General features: G+C 40.6%; 1 protein-coding gene across 11 annotated transcripts in view; it reads right to left on the bottom strand.

Moving 5' to 3' along the window:
- Positions 1–10,017, bottom strand: part of NAXD (NAD(P)HX dehydratase) — a 57,072-nt gene extending 47,055 nt beyond the window's left edge. For 2 of the 11 annotated variants that reach the window (XM_077158669.1, XM_077158670.1), the window contains exons 1-3: positions 8,200–9,095; positions 5,263–5,625; positions 2,114–2,264 (exon numbers count right to left, since the gene is read on the bottom strand). In XM_077158669.1, the coding sequence (XP_077014784.1) occupies positions 2,114–2,264; positions 5,263–5,625; positions 8,200–8,674 (989 nt within the window). In that variant the 5' untranslated portion in view covers positions 8,675–9,095. Of the gene's footprint in view, positions 1–2,113; positions 2,265–2,611; positions 4,357–4,420; positions 4,530–5,262; positions 5,626–8,199; positions 9,096–9,681 lie in introns of those variants that run through there. The other 9 variants (XM_077158678.1, XM_077158673.1, XM_077158672.1 and 6 more) reach the window with 9 other exon arrangements.
- Between the last annotated feature and the right edge of the window lie 7,536 nt (positions 10,018–17,553).

Here is a 17,553-nt window from a genome sequence, read left to right as displayed (position 1 = left end):
ACAAAGTGAAGTATACTCTCTTCCCAATGACAGGAGAAAGGGCAACCACTAGCTGAATTTGAAAGGATAATTTAATAAAACTTATTTTATTTAATTTAATAAAAATTTAATAAAAAGTAAAATTTGAAAGGATAATTTTGATTTCTAATTTAATAAAAGGAAAATTCTAGCAAAAATAAAGGAAGGAAAAATGGAAACACAACATAAAATAGAGAGCAAACTTTAAAAATTTTAGGATGAATACAGGCAAATACATCTTAGGAAGAATAAAGGCAAGTGGATTCTAAATGCAAATATTTTTGTTTTTCCCTAGTAAAAAAAGGAGATGCTGTCAGACTGGGTCAAGAAACAAAATCCAGCTATACATTACTTATAATAAATATACTGTAGTAGATTGAATCGTGTACCCCAAGGAAAGACATGATCTTTACCTTAATCCAGGTTCCTGTGGGTGTGAATCCATTTGGAAATAGGACCCTTTGAAGATATTACTATTAGCTAAGGTGTGGCCAAACTGAATCAGGGTGGGTCTTAATGCGTATGACTAGAGGCTTATTAAGAGAGAAAATTCTGACTCAGAGGGAGCCAGAGGCCAGAAGTCGCAGAAACTAGAAGAGCAGATAGGAGAGAAGCAGATGGCCATGTGATGGAGGGCTCCCATCACCAGATCACTAGTGATCTGGGGGAGAAAGGATGGCCTTGCTGATCCCTTGATCCTGGGACTTCTAGTCTCCAAAACCATGAGACAATAATTTCCTGTTGTTAAGCCAATCAGGGTGTGGTACTTGTCATAGCAGCCTGGCAAACCAAGACAAATACTTGACTACGTGATAAACAGTCGAAAATAAAGGGATAAGCAAAAATAAATCACATAAATGCAAACAGAAACAAAAGCAGTAATCAAATAATTTAAGTCAAAGGCAATAGGTATCATTCACAAAGAAGAACAAATTACAAATCTTTTTTGCCAAATAGCATGGCAGCAAAATAATAGAACCATAAGATAAAGCAGACTCGGAAGAAATCTAAGATCTGTTAAATTTCATCAATGGCTTCCAAGAATAGCTTTAAATTGATTTAGCAGACCAAGCAGATACAAAATGTTTGTTATCCTGATTTTAAAAGTAATACACATGTCCATCAACAGATGAGCGGCTAAACAAGCTGTGGTATATATACTTATGATGGAATATTACGCAGCTGTAAAACAGAATAAAGTCATGAAGCATGTAACAAGGCGGATGGACCTTGAGGACGTTAAGCTAAGTGACACTGGCCAGAAACAAAAGGACAAATACTATATGGTCTCACTGATACAAACTAACATTAATGAATGAACTTGGAGAATTTCAGTTAAGAACAGAGGTCATCAGGAGATAGAAATAGGGTAGAGAATGGTTAACTAGAGCTGAAGGGATACAGATTGTGCAACAGAACCGACTGTAAAAGTTCAGAAATGGATAGCACAATACTACCTGATTGTAGCACAATAATGCAAGTATGCTGAATGAAGCATAATGTGAGAATGATAGAGGGAGGAGGGCTGGGGGCACATGTGAAACCAGAAGGAAAGATAGACGATAAAGACTGAGATGGTATAATGTAGGAATGCCTAGAGTGTACAATGATAGTGACTAAATATATAAAAATCAAAAAACATTTTTGCATGAGGAAAAAAACATCCTCAATCTAGAGTAAAAAAAAAAAAAGGATTATATGCTTAAGGGGGGTGCAATGGTAGTTCAATGGTAGAATTCTTGCCTGCCATGTGGGAGACCCAGGTTTGATTTCCTGCCTATGTACTCCACCCACCGAAAAAGATAAATGAAAATTTAAAAATTCAACAAATGGTGCTGCAGGAACAGAAAAGCCAAATGGAAAGAATGAAATGTGACCCCCACCATACTAAAAAAAAAAAAAGTAATACATGCTTATAATATGAAGTCTGATACATACAGAAAGTATAAACTAGAAAAAACTATGTCTCACCTCACCAAAGGCAAAACCTTAACACTGACACACACTCATGAACAATTTAATCAAAACATCAATTGTTTTGATTAAAAAACAGATTTCTTTTAAAACTAACAAACATTTTACATTTGTAACTTACTCTTGACAGCCTCCAACTATGCCTATTCTTCCATCTTGTCCTTTGTGTTTTTTGGTAGTTAGAGGAGGTATAATATTTCTCACCAACTGAAAAGTATTTTCCATATCCTTTATAGAATGTGCCTTATGTAGTGAAAATGCTCTTTCTAAAACTGAAAAACAGGAAAATGAAATTCATTCAGAAAGGTAAATATCTACTAATATAAAGAACAGAAACTAAATATTCCATTAACCAAAATACTTTCCAAAGGTGACTTATCTATACTACAATTTTTTATCCAGTTGTTTCACTATTTTATTTCCGTAAGCAAATGATATTCAGAAGTTACAACATAACACTAATACATGCTATGTATATTGTTTACTTTTTAAATGCATTAGGCAATTTGAATGCATCAGACACTTTGAAAGACAACTTAATCTTCTAGAAAGTTGTATCAACAAAAAAAGCAATGTTCTTTGATAAACTATACATATTCATATTTCAATCTTCTTTTACATTTATTAGGTCTCTTCTATGTGCTCAATTTGGAGAAGTAAATTCCCATTTGTAACCTTCCACTGTCATCTTCAAACGTTTGACAGATTCATCATATTATTCCCAATTTTTCCAGCTGTTATTTCCAAAATTCATGTGGATATTAGACAACCTAGAAACACCATTCTAAATACAGAACATAAAATAATTTAAATTGGGTTCAAAGTGGCATTTTAAAATAATTTGATCAGTTTAAAATTATCTCTAAGTAGCTACATTTTATTTATCTTTAAAACTTTTTGCATTGCTGTATTTTGCCTTAACATTTAAAACAGCTCAGCTGTGAGAGATACTATGTTCTATTCAGACCAATATATGAACATACAAAATACACATTCTCCCTAAAATGATTCTGTAAATATAAACCATTTTTTCTCTAACAAGGCAACAAATATTTTTATCTTTGTAATTATCTCAGCAGCTAAGAAAATCAGAAAATCAAGAGTTCAACTAAAAGTTCAAGAGCTGACAGTTCTATCTGGTAAAACTTCAAAATTTACTTTTTAATTCAATAATATTATTCAAGTAATTTTCTTTAATGAGTTGAAGTAAATGTCTTAACTGATATATACATGCTTACACCCAAGATGAAAATATAATATTATTCACTATCAAACCAAACACTTTTCACCCCCAAGCCAACACGGGATTAAAACTCAAAACAATATCACTGTGTAAATCTTTGGCCAGGAAAAAGCACGACTAGGCTTGCTCAACAATAAATAGAGCTGGCTAATCCCTCTACTCTAGAAGTCTTTCATTATAACTGACATTCCGCTCCCAATGAAACAAGGAACCGCTTTTGCCTGCAGTACTACCTCCCACCCTTTAATTTGGAGGTAGGCCACAGAGGCAGGGCAGTGTAACACTGAGTTAACAAAGCAACCCTGCTCTAAATCTTTCTTTCCCTCCTCAATTTATTCAACTTCTAAAATTCTCATCCTATACCCCAAATTCCAAGATTATGCCTTGTCTTTTCACTGTGCATATTTAAAAGCACTAGACATCACCAGTTTTGAACAGCATAATTGTAAACTCCTTTTTCCCTTGCAATAAGCTACATGAAAGAAATTAGAGTTGCTATAATTAGATTTAACTACCATATAACTGAATGCTGATGAAGAATCTATGCAGCTATGAAAATGCTAACATGAGTTTGCTCCAAGTCTTAATATATTTGGTATAATAACAATATGACCAATCAAAAGGAAAAAACAAGAATATCAGAGAATGAATATTCACTCATTCAAATTCTCCAGAACATGCAATACAGTTGCTTTTTAAAGGCTAGGAATTGACATATCGAATCACCAGTCCCTCAAGGGGCATTGTGTGTTCTGGGTTTATTATAAATCATCACTTAATACTAAGTACTTAGCCACATATAAAAATATCCCTAACCATATTGATTTCTTTGTGCTATAGATACTGATACTAAAGATGCCTGGGTTTGGAGTTCTGCTGTTTCCAAACCAGCATTTCAATAAGTCTTCCAGGAAGTAGTTATTGAGATGATTATGTCATATTACTTAAGAATTCATTATAATCATTACTAAAAAGTAAATGGATGTCAAGTCGGTTTTTCAAAATATTTAAGAGCTTAAACATTTAGCAAGGAAAGACAGTCTGGGGGAAATTTAAATTACTTTTATTATTTGTCACTAAATAAAAACATATATAAAATACTTTGAAATGTGTACACCCATTTTTCCCCAACCTTTATGTCTAAAAATAGGCATTTAAAAAGATAGAATAAATATATCAAATTACCATTTCTTTCCCAGTATGCAGTAATTTAGGCTTTTGGTCTTAAAATAAAAATCAAGATGGAATTGTGGACCTTGCATTAGTGACAGAAGCAGCCACTTTATTAGAGTTTCTATAATCAAAAAATGAATCATGTTATTAGCAAAAACTCTGCCAAATAAAACTTTCTTAGACAAAGCATACAAGATTTGTAAAAATCTTTGTTCCCGAGTTTTCAAACACTTCTCTCTTTCTTTAAGGCACAACAATGTTTGCAAAGTTCACAATAAAAATTAACCCTAACATTTTCCCTGCTGAATTTCTACAGAAGGCCAGAGATGCTGTTAAACATGAAACTTTAAATATATCAGTGTTTCAAATTAAGTGATATTTAAGGTCATATAAAACATAAATTTAACTTATGAAATCAATTCAGAGAAAAATGACTTAAGTATCTCAATTTATGGCTATTAAAAATTAACATTTTATATCAATCTAATACACCTGATGAAAACTACTCTTAAATAGCAATGCTTGGAAAACTCTTATTTCCTACATTAAGAAAAGGAATTAAATCAGTCCAGCAGATAATTCACTTTTTAGAAGATTTCTTTCCCCAATTACCTGAGATTATATCTTAAAAACACCTCATTTATACTTTAAATTTCAGATTTTTAGCCTAAAAAAAACCAACACAGCACTGTAGACAGCACATGAAATATTTACTTTTGATATCAAAAACGGCAAATATCATAAATCAATACTTAACTTGCGCTTTGTACTTTAGATCATAGCAGAAAAAGCCCACATATTATCAAGAGACTTGGCACAGAACTAAGCTATATTCACATGCTAAAATGCAATACCTAGGGGAGGAGAAAGAGCTGCTGCCATAGCATTATAACTAATGTCATCTCCATACTCCTGGTGGTGTGTTCGCTGTGGTGGGCTTGGCGGTCTGGACTGTGCCCTGTGCGAGACGGCCGAGGAAATTCCAGCTAACACCTGTCCCAACATCTGGAACTCTCTGGTGCGCTCCCCTTCCCGGTGCTTGTTCTCCATTTTAAGCTTCTGTTCTTCATATCTGAAAAAGTTCTGTTTTGCATCCACACTCTGCTGTAAAAGTTTTCCCATCATCTTGTCCAGAGGTCTACTGGTATGGTGTTTTTTTGATCTTTTTGGTGGAGAAAGAGGAGGTGTGCTGGCCTGAGCACCGAAATGCTTAAAGCCTACAATTTTTAAAGCAAATAATGATTTTTGTTGTTACTCCAATTATGACTAGTACACATATTGTCATTTTTCCTCCACTTCAAGATAAACTTTATTAGAAGGGTAAGATAACAGAGGACTTAACAAATATACCATGCATTTAAACTATTCTCTATGACAGACAGATCTTGATAGTAGTTAAGCTTTTTAAAAAAAATTAAAGTCCATAACCCAAAAATATATGCTGTGATTGAATGAAAATATATTATATTAACATTGCAATTTTTATGGTTTCCACAAAGAAAACACAGAAAAAGAAATTCTGTTTTGAGCTTTTACTTCATCTCAAATAGAACTGCGGTAGTTGAGCCAAAGGCACATAAATGCTGTCACCTTCCATAGCAACTTGACCAGATCACCAATATAAAATTCATCTTTCTCCTCTATTATGCCTTAACGTTTTATTTAGACTTTATCAGTATTCCCAGTTTATGAGCTGTGACGTTACTACAAGGAATGAGTCTAGGAATCATTGAAGACAACAGGAAACCTCTGTAAAATATTTGAAGATTTGAGTATGAGAAATTATCTTTCAAATGTAGGTCGATTTTTAGATTGTTTTAAAAGCATAACTAAATTGATTGACGCTTTTTGTTATGTTCTTAAACATTAACAGATACTAACGGTAAAGCAACTATTATTACCAGTGGGGTTCTGAAACCTTTCAAAAACCCACAGAAAATACATGTAGTAGGGATTGAAATGGACATAAAAATGGAGTTTCATATCTGAATTGGTCGATAATCACTAAGCTACTAAGCTTTGCCTACACGGAGTGTGGTGTCTCTCCCATACTGTAGCTTAAGGGCAGGGGCTATGTGTTTTCCAAGTTTGGACACCCCATTCTCAATCACCTCTAACAGTGCCTTACACAAAATAAGACAATAAATGTGTGGTGAATCAAAGGTATTCTCATTAATAAAAATCAGTTTATCCTTCTTTTACAGATAAAGAAACTGAAGCTCAGAGAGACATACCTGTGAAGATGCCAAGTTAGTAATGGACAAGCCAGTAGATAGTGTTTTAGCAAGAAGACTGACATTTTAAGGCAAAAGAAACAATTTCTTTTTAATCAAATATTCACCTCTCCAACCAGAGGAAAAGTCAAATTCTTTACAAATGCCCTCCGAAACTATTTGGGAGGGAAAAAAATCATTGTCAAGAAATAAAGCACTTTCACTTTTTTTAACAGGAATTGTATGAATGCAAAGTAAAATCTGTACTGCCCATCAACTTTTTGTCCTGTTCACCTGAGACAAATACTTTGTTAGTCAAAAGTTCAAAGGAAGGTCAGTTAAATTCCTTTACACCAAAAGTTTCAGCTGACTTTCTGACATACACTATTTAGACCTATCAACAAAGGTATTTAAATATAAACATCAAAGTTCTGAAGGATAAAAAGGCCTTGACAAGAGGCAACTTGTAATTTATCCTATTCTGTAACTTGGTCTTAATGACAATTCTGAGTCTAGAAGAACAGGTCAAGTTTGTCTGGTTTTTTGTTTAAAGAAGTCTGGCTGAGAAAGACTGGAGAATGAAATGGATTTCTTAGTCAGGGCTGTTTTCTAGAATTACTTATGAACTGCAGCTTTCTGAGCTCACCATTATTTCTCCATGCCAAAAGTGCTTTTATGTGAGTTTATAACTAATTTAGAGCATGTATCCCCTAAAATCTGAGATGGGAAGTCAGTGATCTAGGTTGATGCTGCCTATTTTTTGGCAAAAGTTCAGCAAATCAGTTTTATAATGAAGCGTCAAACAAACCCAACGAAAATTCTTGCTAACCAACCATAAGTGTGTGAATTTAAGACAAGGAGCTACCCCAAAATCTCTAAAATGAAGTGGTGCTTAGAAGTCCCTCTGCAGATAGTTGATTACTGTCAGGTGTAGAAACCAGCAGAGAAGCTCCACCCAAGCAGCTTGTAGCAAGCCCTTCAATTCAAGTGGAATAAGTGTGCCAGAAAACAAAAGGCCAAAACTCCCTAAAGCTGACTGCTCTCTGACCATTCCCAACATACATATATATGTATACATATGGTAAAATCTTTCTAATAACTACTAAAGCTCCTAAAACTATTCTCCTTTACAGTCACAACACACAGCACTTTACCATTTCAGCCACTCACTGGCTGTAGAATTCTGGATAAGTCTCTTATTTTCTCAGAGCCTCTACCTTCTCATAGGAGAATAATAGCAGCCTTCCCACCTTGCGATAAATGGGATAATACAATACACATGCTACTTAGCTGAACAAAAGATATTAGAATACTGATACTCAAAGCTTAAAGAGAAAGAGAAAAAAACACATGAGGAGGTTTAGGGCTTCAAATAATTAAAATCCACTTGTTCGTTTTATGCCTAAATTCTTTCTCCGTATGTTGTCCTATTTAATAATGCATCTCAGAGTCCTCTAGGATCCATTAGTCAAAGCCAGGGATGCGGGTCCTCAGGGGCGCCAGGTCAACCCTCCAAGTCATGGGGTTCACGTGGGTTAACCCTCCCGGAGGAGACACAGACACACACACTGCACTCACCGTCGTCCGACGGCACGGGGATGGCGAGAGGGGGACACTCCACCTTGACGCGATGCTCCGCGAAGGAGGAGCCCTCCCCGGTCAAGTCCTTCTCGGCCGTCGGGTCCCCATCGGCTGCGTACCGGGAAGCTGGGGTTCCACGGAGGAGCGCTAGGCTGCCCGAAGGGACCCGAGCGCCCAGAATCCGGTCCATCTCGTCGAAGAACTTGCAGGTCTTGCGCACAGGCCCGCCCTTAGGGAGCCCGTTCCTCGCCTGGTAGTACTGGCGCTTCAAGCCCTTGATACGGATCCGGCACTGCTCCGGGGTCCGGTCGAAGCCCACCTCGGCCAGCCTGCACGCCACGTCCCGGTACACATGGCTGTTCCGAAAGTTCCCGTCCAACGCCGACTGCACGTCCGCCTCGCCCCAGATGCCCAGCAAGGCTCGCGTCTCCAGGTCGGACCACAGGAAGCCCCGGGTGTGGGTGATCATCATACCCGGCCCAGGTAGGCGCGAGGAAAGGGACCGCAACCGGACGACGACGAGGGGAAGGAAAAGTCCAAAGAAAACACCGACCCTTCGCCGGGAAGCCGGGGAGAGAGAGGGCAGCTCCCCGCGGCGCCTCACATTTCTCCAGCCACGCCCGGGGAACGCGGGCCGGGAAGCAGCTGCCCCTCACTCCGCTCCGCCCGCCGCCGAAACAAAGTTTAAAAGGGGGTGTCGAGCCGCGCTCTGCGCCGCCATTCACATGCAAATCCACACCGAGGAGACAGTCCCGCGCAAACGTCGCCGCCCGGCCGGGAGACTGTGGTGAGACCGCCCCGTGAAGCGTGGAATCCCGGCGCCTGCCACCGGCTCGGCCCAGTGAGCGGGCTCTGCCTGCCGCTCGGACGACCAGGCTCCGGAAGCCCGCCCAGCGCCCGCCCGGGGCCCGCTCTCCGCGCCCGCGGCGGCAACTGAAGCCTCCCCTCCCCCGAGCGCGCCCACGTTCCCTCTCACCAACACCCGCACCCCCGCCCGGAGCCCCGCGCCCCGCAGATACGCCTCCCCGCACCTGCCGGGCTCTGCACCGCGACCCTTCCCCACGCGCCCGCTCCCTTCCCGGAGCCTTCCTCCTCCCTTCGGGTGCCACTCACACACAACGTCCCCGCCTCTCCTCCGGTGACAGGCTGAGGCACCGCCTCCCCGGGCCTCGCTCGGGCGACCGCGCTCCAAGAATGCCCACGGCAGGCTCCGGCGGCCACCCACTCTGCCCTGGGCACGACGGCGCACCGACAAGGGGGTGCGCTCCTCGGAGGGCTCGCGGCTCTCCTGGACCTGCGCCGCCAGCTCGCCCGCCCGCCCTCAGGACTGGCTCTGGGGACCTCGGCGGCGCGTCTCCCGGAGAAGCCCCCACCCTCGCACGCAGGCAGCTCCATGGCGAGCGCCTCCAGCACGTCAAGAGGGTGCAGGCCTTTCACCTCCCTCCCACCCGGGAGAAACGGCTCGGCGGCCGACTATACCTGCGTTCAGGGGCGGCCAGTAGAGCGCGAGCGCGGCCGCCAGAAGCGCCGCAATGGCCCCGCACGTGACCACTCGAGCCCCAGTGACTGTCCCCGGCATGAGAGCGGCGTCTCTCTTCGGTCGGGATCCGGCGCCCTCGCCCAGCTCACGCCTAAATCGATCTTACCTAGCCTGCAGGTCGGGAACCCGAAGCTAACGCGGGTTGCTACACCACCCAAGCGGTGAACCGCAACCATTGGGTGCTCCTTCCGGGTTCGCGGCCGCCCCCACGTCGCCCCGCCGCAGGAAGCCGGCTCGCCGTAGCACAGGGTCGAGGCTCTGCGGCTCCGGGAGTCCGGGGCTCGCCCCACCCTCGTGCCAGCCCTCCACCAATCACCACCGAATCCCAGATGATTGACAAGCGCGACGACAAACCCCGCAGGGGGCGAAGGGGCAAGTGCTAGGGTTTCGCTGTGAAGCAGATCGCGGAGAAGCGAGATTATTAAATTGAGGCCTGGTTTGTTTTTCTGGTTTCTCGTTTGGTCGTGGGGCGTAACGGATGAACGAGGTAAAAATGCTGACCAATTTGCAAAGGTTTCCGTAAGAACAGCTGTCAGAGTTGGCAGACATCAGAAAACAAGTGCCTGCTTAGAGGAGGACTCTGTGTAGCCAGATACACTACAGCGTTTTCTCTGTTGGGTCTGAGATTTAGGTCACCAAGCACCACCGCTCGCCTGAACTCCAGATTGCTATATCCAACTACCTATCCACCTGCCCTTGAATCTCAAATTGTACATACCTAACACCGACTTCTTGTAGCCGGACAAAGGCAGTGGATTATTTTGCCTCATGTGCTGAAAAGACCAATTCCTGAGACACTGGGGTTTCAAAGAGAGAAAAAGTTTATTACTAGGCACCTAGCAAGAGATCAGATGGCCTATCAGACAAATATCTGTCTCCCTGACCTGCAGTAATTTTGATAATTTTAGGATAATGAGTACAGTGGTCTCAGATGATGTAATTATAGGTGATTTAATTTTTGAGCGTGCACATGTGGATTACATGCCTAGTTGCAGAATTTATGTAAGAAAATGGGGGACTTAATATGATGATGGGTGTGAATTTTAGTATTATAATGAAGTACAGATGACATAGGTTAAAGTCTAAGCTACTGCACATATAACATAGACCCATTTGATTAGAACCAGTCTCAGTTATAAAGATAGCTTTGGACTTGGGGTGGGTTAGTTCTGGATTAATCCAGGGCAGTTCATTAATATACATTAAGGGCTGTCTTTAGTGATCACAAGCCTGTAAAGTCCAAAAACTGGATAAATGGTTATAAGTGCAGGTTAGTCACAAGGTTTTTACAATCATAAGGGCCAAATAAAGGCAATACAATCATCAGAGATAAAGGCAGATGGGTTACAGTTAAGAGATTTCAGGTACTTCCTTTTATCTATTTTAATACATGTGCAAAGTAAAAGGAAATACCTATATAATAATTAAATAATCATAACAATTTGTCAATTCCCAACATCTTCATTACAATCTGAGCCCAACTCCCCACCATCTTCTCCCCTCACAGTACATGGCAGTTCTATCATTCCTGCTGCTCTGGACAAAAACCTTGAAGGCATCCTGACTTCTCACTGTCATCCATGTCCATCAGCACCTCCTTTCGTCCCTCCCCAGGAAAAAATGGCTGGCTAAAGCAGAGAGATTCTCTCTTCTGAATTCTCCTTAAAAGCCTTTGGGTGATTAGATTAAATGTCACTCATTGCAGGAAACACTTCCCTTAGCCAAAGGCAGATGTATCATGATTTAAGTCCATGAAATGTCCTCATAGCAGCAGATAAACCAGTGCTAACTTGACCAGACAACAGGGCACCATCACCTGGCCAACTTGACACATGAACCTGTCACAGTCCACGCCTTGTCAACTTGGCAGCTATACGCATCACCTTAAACCATGCTTAATCTCTAAATAGAAAACGGTAATAGACACATTTTCTTTTGCCTAACAATACTCAACTGCCCTGCGTACAACCAGAAACACATTATTAGTTTGTTAAAGCTGTTGGAATGCAGTATATCAGAAATGTAATAGCTTTTAAAAGAGAATTTATTAAGTTGCAAGTTTACAGTTTTAAGGCTATAAAAATGTCCAAACAAAAACAAACAAACAAAATGTCCAAACAAAGGCATCCAGAGAAAGTTACCTTGGCTCAAGAAAAGACAATCGGTCCAGAACACCTCTGTCATCTGAGAAGGCAACAGTGCCTGGCATCTGCTGAAGTGTTTGGTTTCAAACAACTTCCCCAGGGGCGTTTTCTTTCTGCACCACCAAAGGTCTCTGGCTGTGTGGGCTCTGAAGCCTTTTCCAAAATGCTACCCTCTTAAAGGACTCCAGTAGGTGACCCACCTTGAATGGATGGAAACACATCTCCATAGAAACCACCTAATCAAAAGGTCCTACCCACAATTGGCTGAGTCATAGCTCCATGGAAACAACTTAGTCAAAAGATTCCACCCAGCCATACTGAATCAGGATTAAAGAACGTGGCTTTTCTGGGATACACAGCAGTTTCAAACCAGCAGTTTCAAACCAGCACACCTAGAAATAGATGGTCCTCACCTCCACTGCCAACATATTTGAAGCCACCTAGATGATTGCAAGAGCTGTCTAAATTCACCTCCCTACTTCTCTACAACAGCAAAAACATCTTTCTTAAATGAAAGTTAAATTATGTAACTCCTCTAGTGATTTCCCATGTCACTCAGAATAAATTCCAAAGTACCTTCAGTGGTCTTAGAGCCCTTACATGACCTGTCATCCCAACCCCCTCAATGTCCTACCACTGTCCACCCGGCTCCCCCTTTCCCAGTCATACCAAACTCTTTGCATAAATCTAACTTACCAAGCATATTCCTACTGTTCTTTCTCCAGATATCAATATTGCTCATGCACTGATTTCATTTTGGTGTCTGCTCAATTATTCATTTGGTATCTGCTCAATTTTTGTTTGTTTGTTTGTTTAAATAAAACCACTAATGAATGTGGAAAATTATCATATTATCAGTAACAAGGCATCCCTAACCATTCTATATAAAATAATTCATACCCCTTCTCTCCCCTTACCCTCAATTCCCTGACCCTCCTTTATTTTTCTTCTTAGCACTTTTCACTACCAGACATATTCATTCAGTCAATGGCACCTGCCTCAGGGCAACTAGAAAGTAAGCTCCAGCAGAAAAGTTTTGTTTTGTTCCCTAACGTACCCTCAGCACCTAGAATCTGGCACATAAGTGTGCCCTCCCCCCTCCTTTCTCTCTCCTTACTAAAGTAGAATTCACATACAATAAAATTCACTATTTTTACATGTACAAGCTGAGTTTTAACAAATGTATATTGCGATGAAACACCGTCACATTCATGATATAGAATATTTCCTTCACCGCCCCAAAATTTCATATTTTTGATACTGATTGGTCTAGTTTGCTAGCTGCTAGAATGCAATATACCAGAAATGGAATGGCTTTTTAAAAGGGGAATTTAATAAGTTGTTAGTTTATAGTTCTAAGGCCAAGAAAATGTCCCAATTAAAACAAGTACATAGAAATGTCCAATCAAAGGCATCCAAGGAAAAATACCTTGGTTCAAGAAGGCCAATGAAGTTCAGGGTTTTTCTCTCTCAAGTGGAAGGTCACATGGCGAACACAGAGTTTCTCTGTCATCTGGAAAGGCACATGGTAAACACGGTCAGGGCTTCTCTCTCATCTGGAAGGGCACGTGGCTAACACGGCGTCACTTGCTAGCTTCCTCTCCTGGCTTCCTGTTTCATGAAGCTCCCTGAGAGGCATTTTCCTTCTTCATCTCCAAAGGTCACTGGCTTGTGGACTCTGCTTCTCATGGCCATGTCGTTCTGCTCTGCTCTTTCCAAATCTCTCTTGTTCTCCAAAATGTTTCCTCTCTTATAGGACTTCAGAAACTAATCAAGACCCACCCAAATGGGTGGAGACATGCCTCCCCTAATCCAGTTTAACAACCACTCTTGATTAGGTTACATCTCCAGGGAGATGATCTAATTACATACAGTATTAAATAGGGATTATTCTGCCTTTACGAAATGGAATTTTGATTAAAGCATGGCTTTTCAAGGGTACATACATCCTTTCAACCCAGCACACTGATGTAAATGTTATTTTTTATTTTAATTTCTGGTTATTCGTTGCTAGTATATCTAAATGTGATTGATCTCCATATATTGGCATTGTATCCTTTGACCATAATAAATTCACTTATTAGTTCTAGTAGGTTTTATTGAGATTACTTGGGGTTTTCTATGTAAGTGTTCATGACATGTGCAAATAAAGTCTTTTATTTCTTCCATTACAATCTGTATGCCTTTTCTTTTTCGCTGTATTGCACTGGCTAGGGCTTACTACAGTACCATGTTAATAGAAGTGGCAAGAAGGAACATCCTTACCTTGTTCTTGATCTTAGGGAGAAAATATTTAATCTTTCATTATGTATGTTATTACATTATGTATGTAATAACATACATTGCGAATTGTAGGGGTTTTTTTATAGATGCCCCTCCTCAGGTTGAGAAAATTCTGTTCTATTCCTGACTTGCTGAGGTTTTTGTTTGTTTGAATAAAACCACTAATGAATGTGGAATATTGTCAAATGGATTTTCTGCATCTTTAGAGATGATCATTGGGATTTTCTTTTAAACTATAATATGGTGCATTACATTGACCAATTTTCCAATACTGAACCACTCTTGCATTCCTAGTATTCCCCACTTAGTCATAATATAGTATCCCTTTCTATATATATATTACTGGATTCAATTTGCTAAAATGCTGTTAAGCATTTCTGCATCTAGATTCTGGAAGGATATTTGTCTGTAGTTTTCCTTTCTTATAATGCCTTTTTTATGATTTTGATACATATAATGACCAGCGTCATTAAAACTACATTGAGAAGTTTCATCCTCTGCTATTTGTGCCTGAAGTTTTCTTCGTGGGCAAGTTTTAAATTAAGAATTCAATTTCTTTGATAGTTATAAGCTATTCAGATGATCTATTCTTCTTGAGTGAGCTTTGGTAGTTTATGTCTTTTAAGAAATTTGTGTATTTTATTTAACTTGTCAAATTTAATGGCATAACAGTTTTGTTGATCTTTTCAGGAAATCAGCTTTTGGTTTTATTTGTTATCTATATTTTTTCCTCTATTTGATTAGATTTCTGTTCTTTATTATTTCCTTCTGCTTACTTTGAATTCAATTTACTTCCTGTTTTCCCTTTTTTTTTTTAGATCATTAATTTGAGGCCTTTCTCTTCTTATAAAAGAACATTTAATACTGCCGAGAGGTCCTTAAGCAGCAATGCAGTGGCAGCTGAAGGATGGCTTGCCATACTTCTATAGATTTGGCTGATAAGGAGACAATTACCCAAATGGATTTAATTAGTTTATCACTTAACACAGACAGAAAAAGCAGTATCAACATGGTATCAGCTCCCCCGCATCCCTTTTATCACAGGATGACACTGAAACAAAGGGGCCAGATGACAGAGAACACAAGTGGTAGGGAACCCTGCTGAGGAGGAGCCAATTCCATGCAGCAGCAAAGTAGTTTTATGGTCTGCAGTTGTACCCCAAGGGGAAGGCAAGGTAAAACATCTCATCCCTCACAAAAATCAGGGACACTGTTGTGAGTTGAATTGTATCCGCCCAAAAGATATGTACCGTGAATGTGACATTATTTCTAAACAGGGGCTTTGCAGAAACAGCTAGTTAAGATGAAGTCATTAGGGTGGGCCACGGTGGCTCAGCAGGCAAGAATGCTTGCCTGCCATGCCAGAGGACCTGGGTTCGATTCCCGGTGCCGCTCAGCAGGCAAGAATGCTTGCCTGCCATGCCAGAGGACCTGGGTTTGATTCCCGGTGCCTGCCCACGTAGGAAAAATAAAAAGATGAAGTCGTTAGTTAATGACCTTAAAAATTAGGGTGGGCCCTAATCCACTGGCGTCCTCACAAGAAGAGGACAATTTGAACACAGACACAGAGGAGAACACCATGTGAAGACAGAGCAGAAATCCAAGTGCTGTGTCTAAAGCCAAGGAGTCCCAAGGATTGCCTGCCACCACCAGAAGCCGGGAGAGAGACATGGAGCAGACTCTTCTCTGGAGAATTCAGAGGGAGCACGATCCTGCGGAGGCCCTGATTGCAGACTTCCGGTCTCCAGAACTGTGAAAGAACACATTTCTGCTGTTTTAAACTACCCAGTCCATGGTGATTTGTTACAGCAGCTTTAGGGCACTAAGACAGAAGCAGATGAGAAGCTGCTTCATGTCAGCTTCCCTCAAATTAGGGAGAGGGCTGAGAACTACCCATATGGCAAATCCTCACGAGCCTACCTATCTGAGAGGATCACAGGTATTTGACCAAAGAGCATCCTAGATGGCATGTGCAAGGTCATCAGGGCATCCTCGTGAACTGTACTTCTACCGGTCCTAGAAATTTCCCTCTAATCATTTTATCTGCATCCCACAAGTTTTGATATTGTGTTTGTGTTTTTACTTTCATTCAGTCCAAAATATTTCCTAGTTCTTTTTTCTTTTATCCACTGGTTATTTAGAGGTGTGTTGTTTATTTTCAAAATATTTGGTTATTTTTCAGATATCTTCCTATTATTAGTCCTGTTTAATTCCATTTGTTTAAGGAACACACTCTGTTTTATTTCATCACTTTTAAATTTATTAAGACCTGTTTTCTGACCAGGAAAATGATCTACCTGCGTGAAGGTTCTGTGTGTAATCCTCAATATATATTTTTGGATGTATGAATGAATTAATGGGAAGGCTATTTTTGTCTGATCACTGATACTTCCAGGAAACCTTTCAGGGAGTTCTGTGATATTGACTGTTAACATCCCAATCAGTCACTGTAGACAGTGTTACAGGACAGACTAGGAATGTCTCTTAGAGAAGATTTCCAGATCAACTTAATTGTGTGTATTTGCATATTCATGTGTATGCGTATCTGTGGTAGTTAGGTACAGGTGTCAGCTTGGCTAGGTGAAGGTGCCTAGTTCTATTGCTGTGGACATGAGCCAATAGCATGTGACCATATATATGGAGAGAGTGATAATAAATTCCCTTTTATTAAAAGCCAATCCATCTCTGGTGCATTGCATTCCGGCAGCTAGCAAACTAGAATGGTATCTATATTTCCTAAATTAATTATGGGATAGATATTGCTGCTGTGGGAAAGTTCTAGACTTAGAAAATCTCCAGGTCAAGCCCTACATCTACTATGAACTCTCTGTGTGACTTTGGTGCATTCTTCAGCCTCTATGTGCCTATTTCTCCATCTGCAGGAAAAGAATAGTACCCTCATTGGGCCGTTAGTGAGCATAAACTCGAAAATGCACATCAAACACTTAGCTCAGTCCTCTCAACACTTAGTAAATGAAAGCCAGTGTTAGTTAAAGGAGCAAAAACCAGCAAGATGGATGTGCTGCAGCCGCTGCTCACCCGGTTCATCTCCCCCATAGCTCTCCTACTCTCCAGAGGAATTCAGATTCCAGATTCCAGATGAAAGTGAGAGGCAAAACACACCACATTGCAGACAGCTACCCTACTACCCTCATTCTGGGGATGTTCCCCGGGACTAAAGGGGAATTAATGGACCCAAGAGTCTCTGGATTCAGTTCTATAGATCATGCCGCAGTATATAGGTATATGTCTGTCTGTGCTGGTTTATACATCTGTGTCTTAATTTCCTAGTACTGCCATAGCCAAATATCCATGAACTGGGTGGTGGGTACTTCGGATGGTTTAAAGCAACAGAAATTTATTGTCGTACACTTCTGGAAACTA

Source organism: Tamandua tetradactyla, chromosome 4 (genome assembly GCF_023851605.1).
Source record: "Tamandua tetradactyla isolate mTamTet1 chromosome 4, mTamTet1.pri, whole genome shotgun sequence".
NCBI lineage: Eukaryota > Metazoa > Chordata > Mammalia > Pilosa > Myrmecophagidae > Tamandua > Tamandua tetradactyla.
This window is presented reverse-complemented; position numbering and strand designations above follow the sequence as displayed.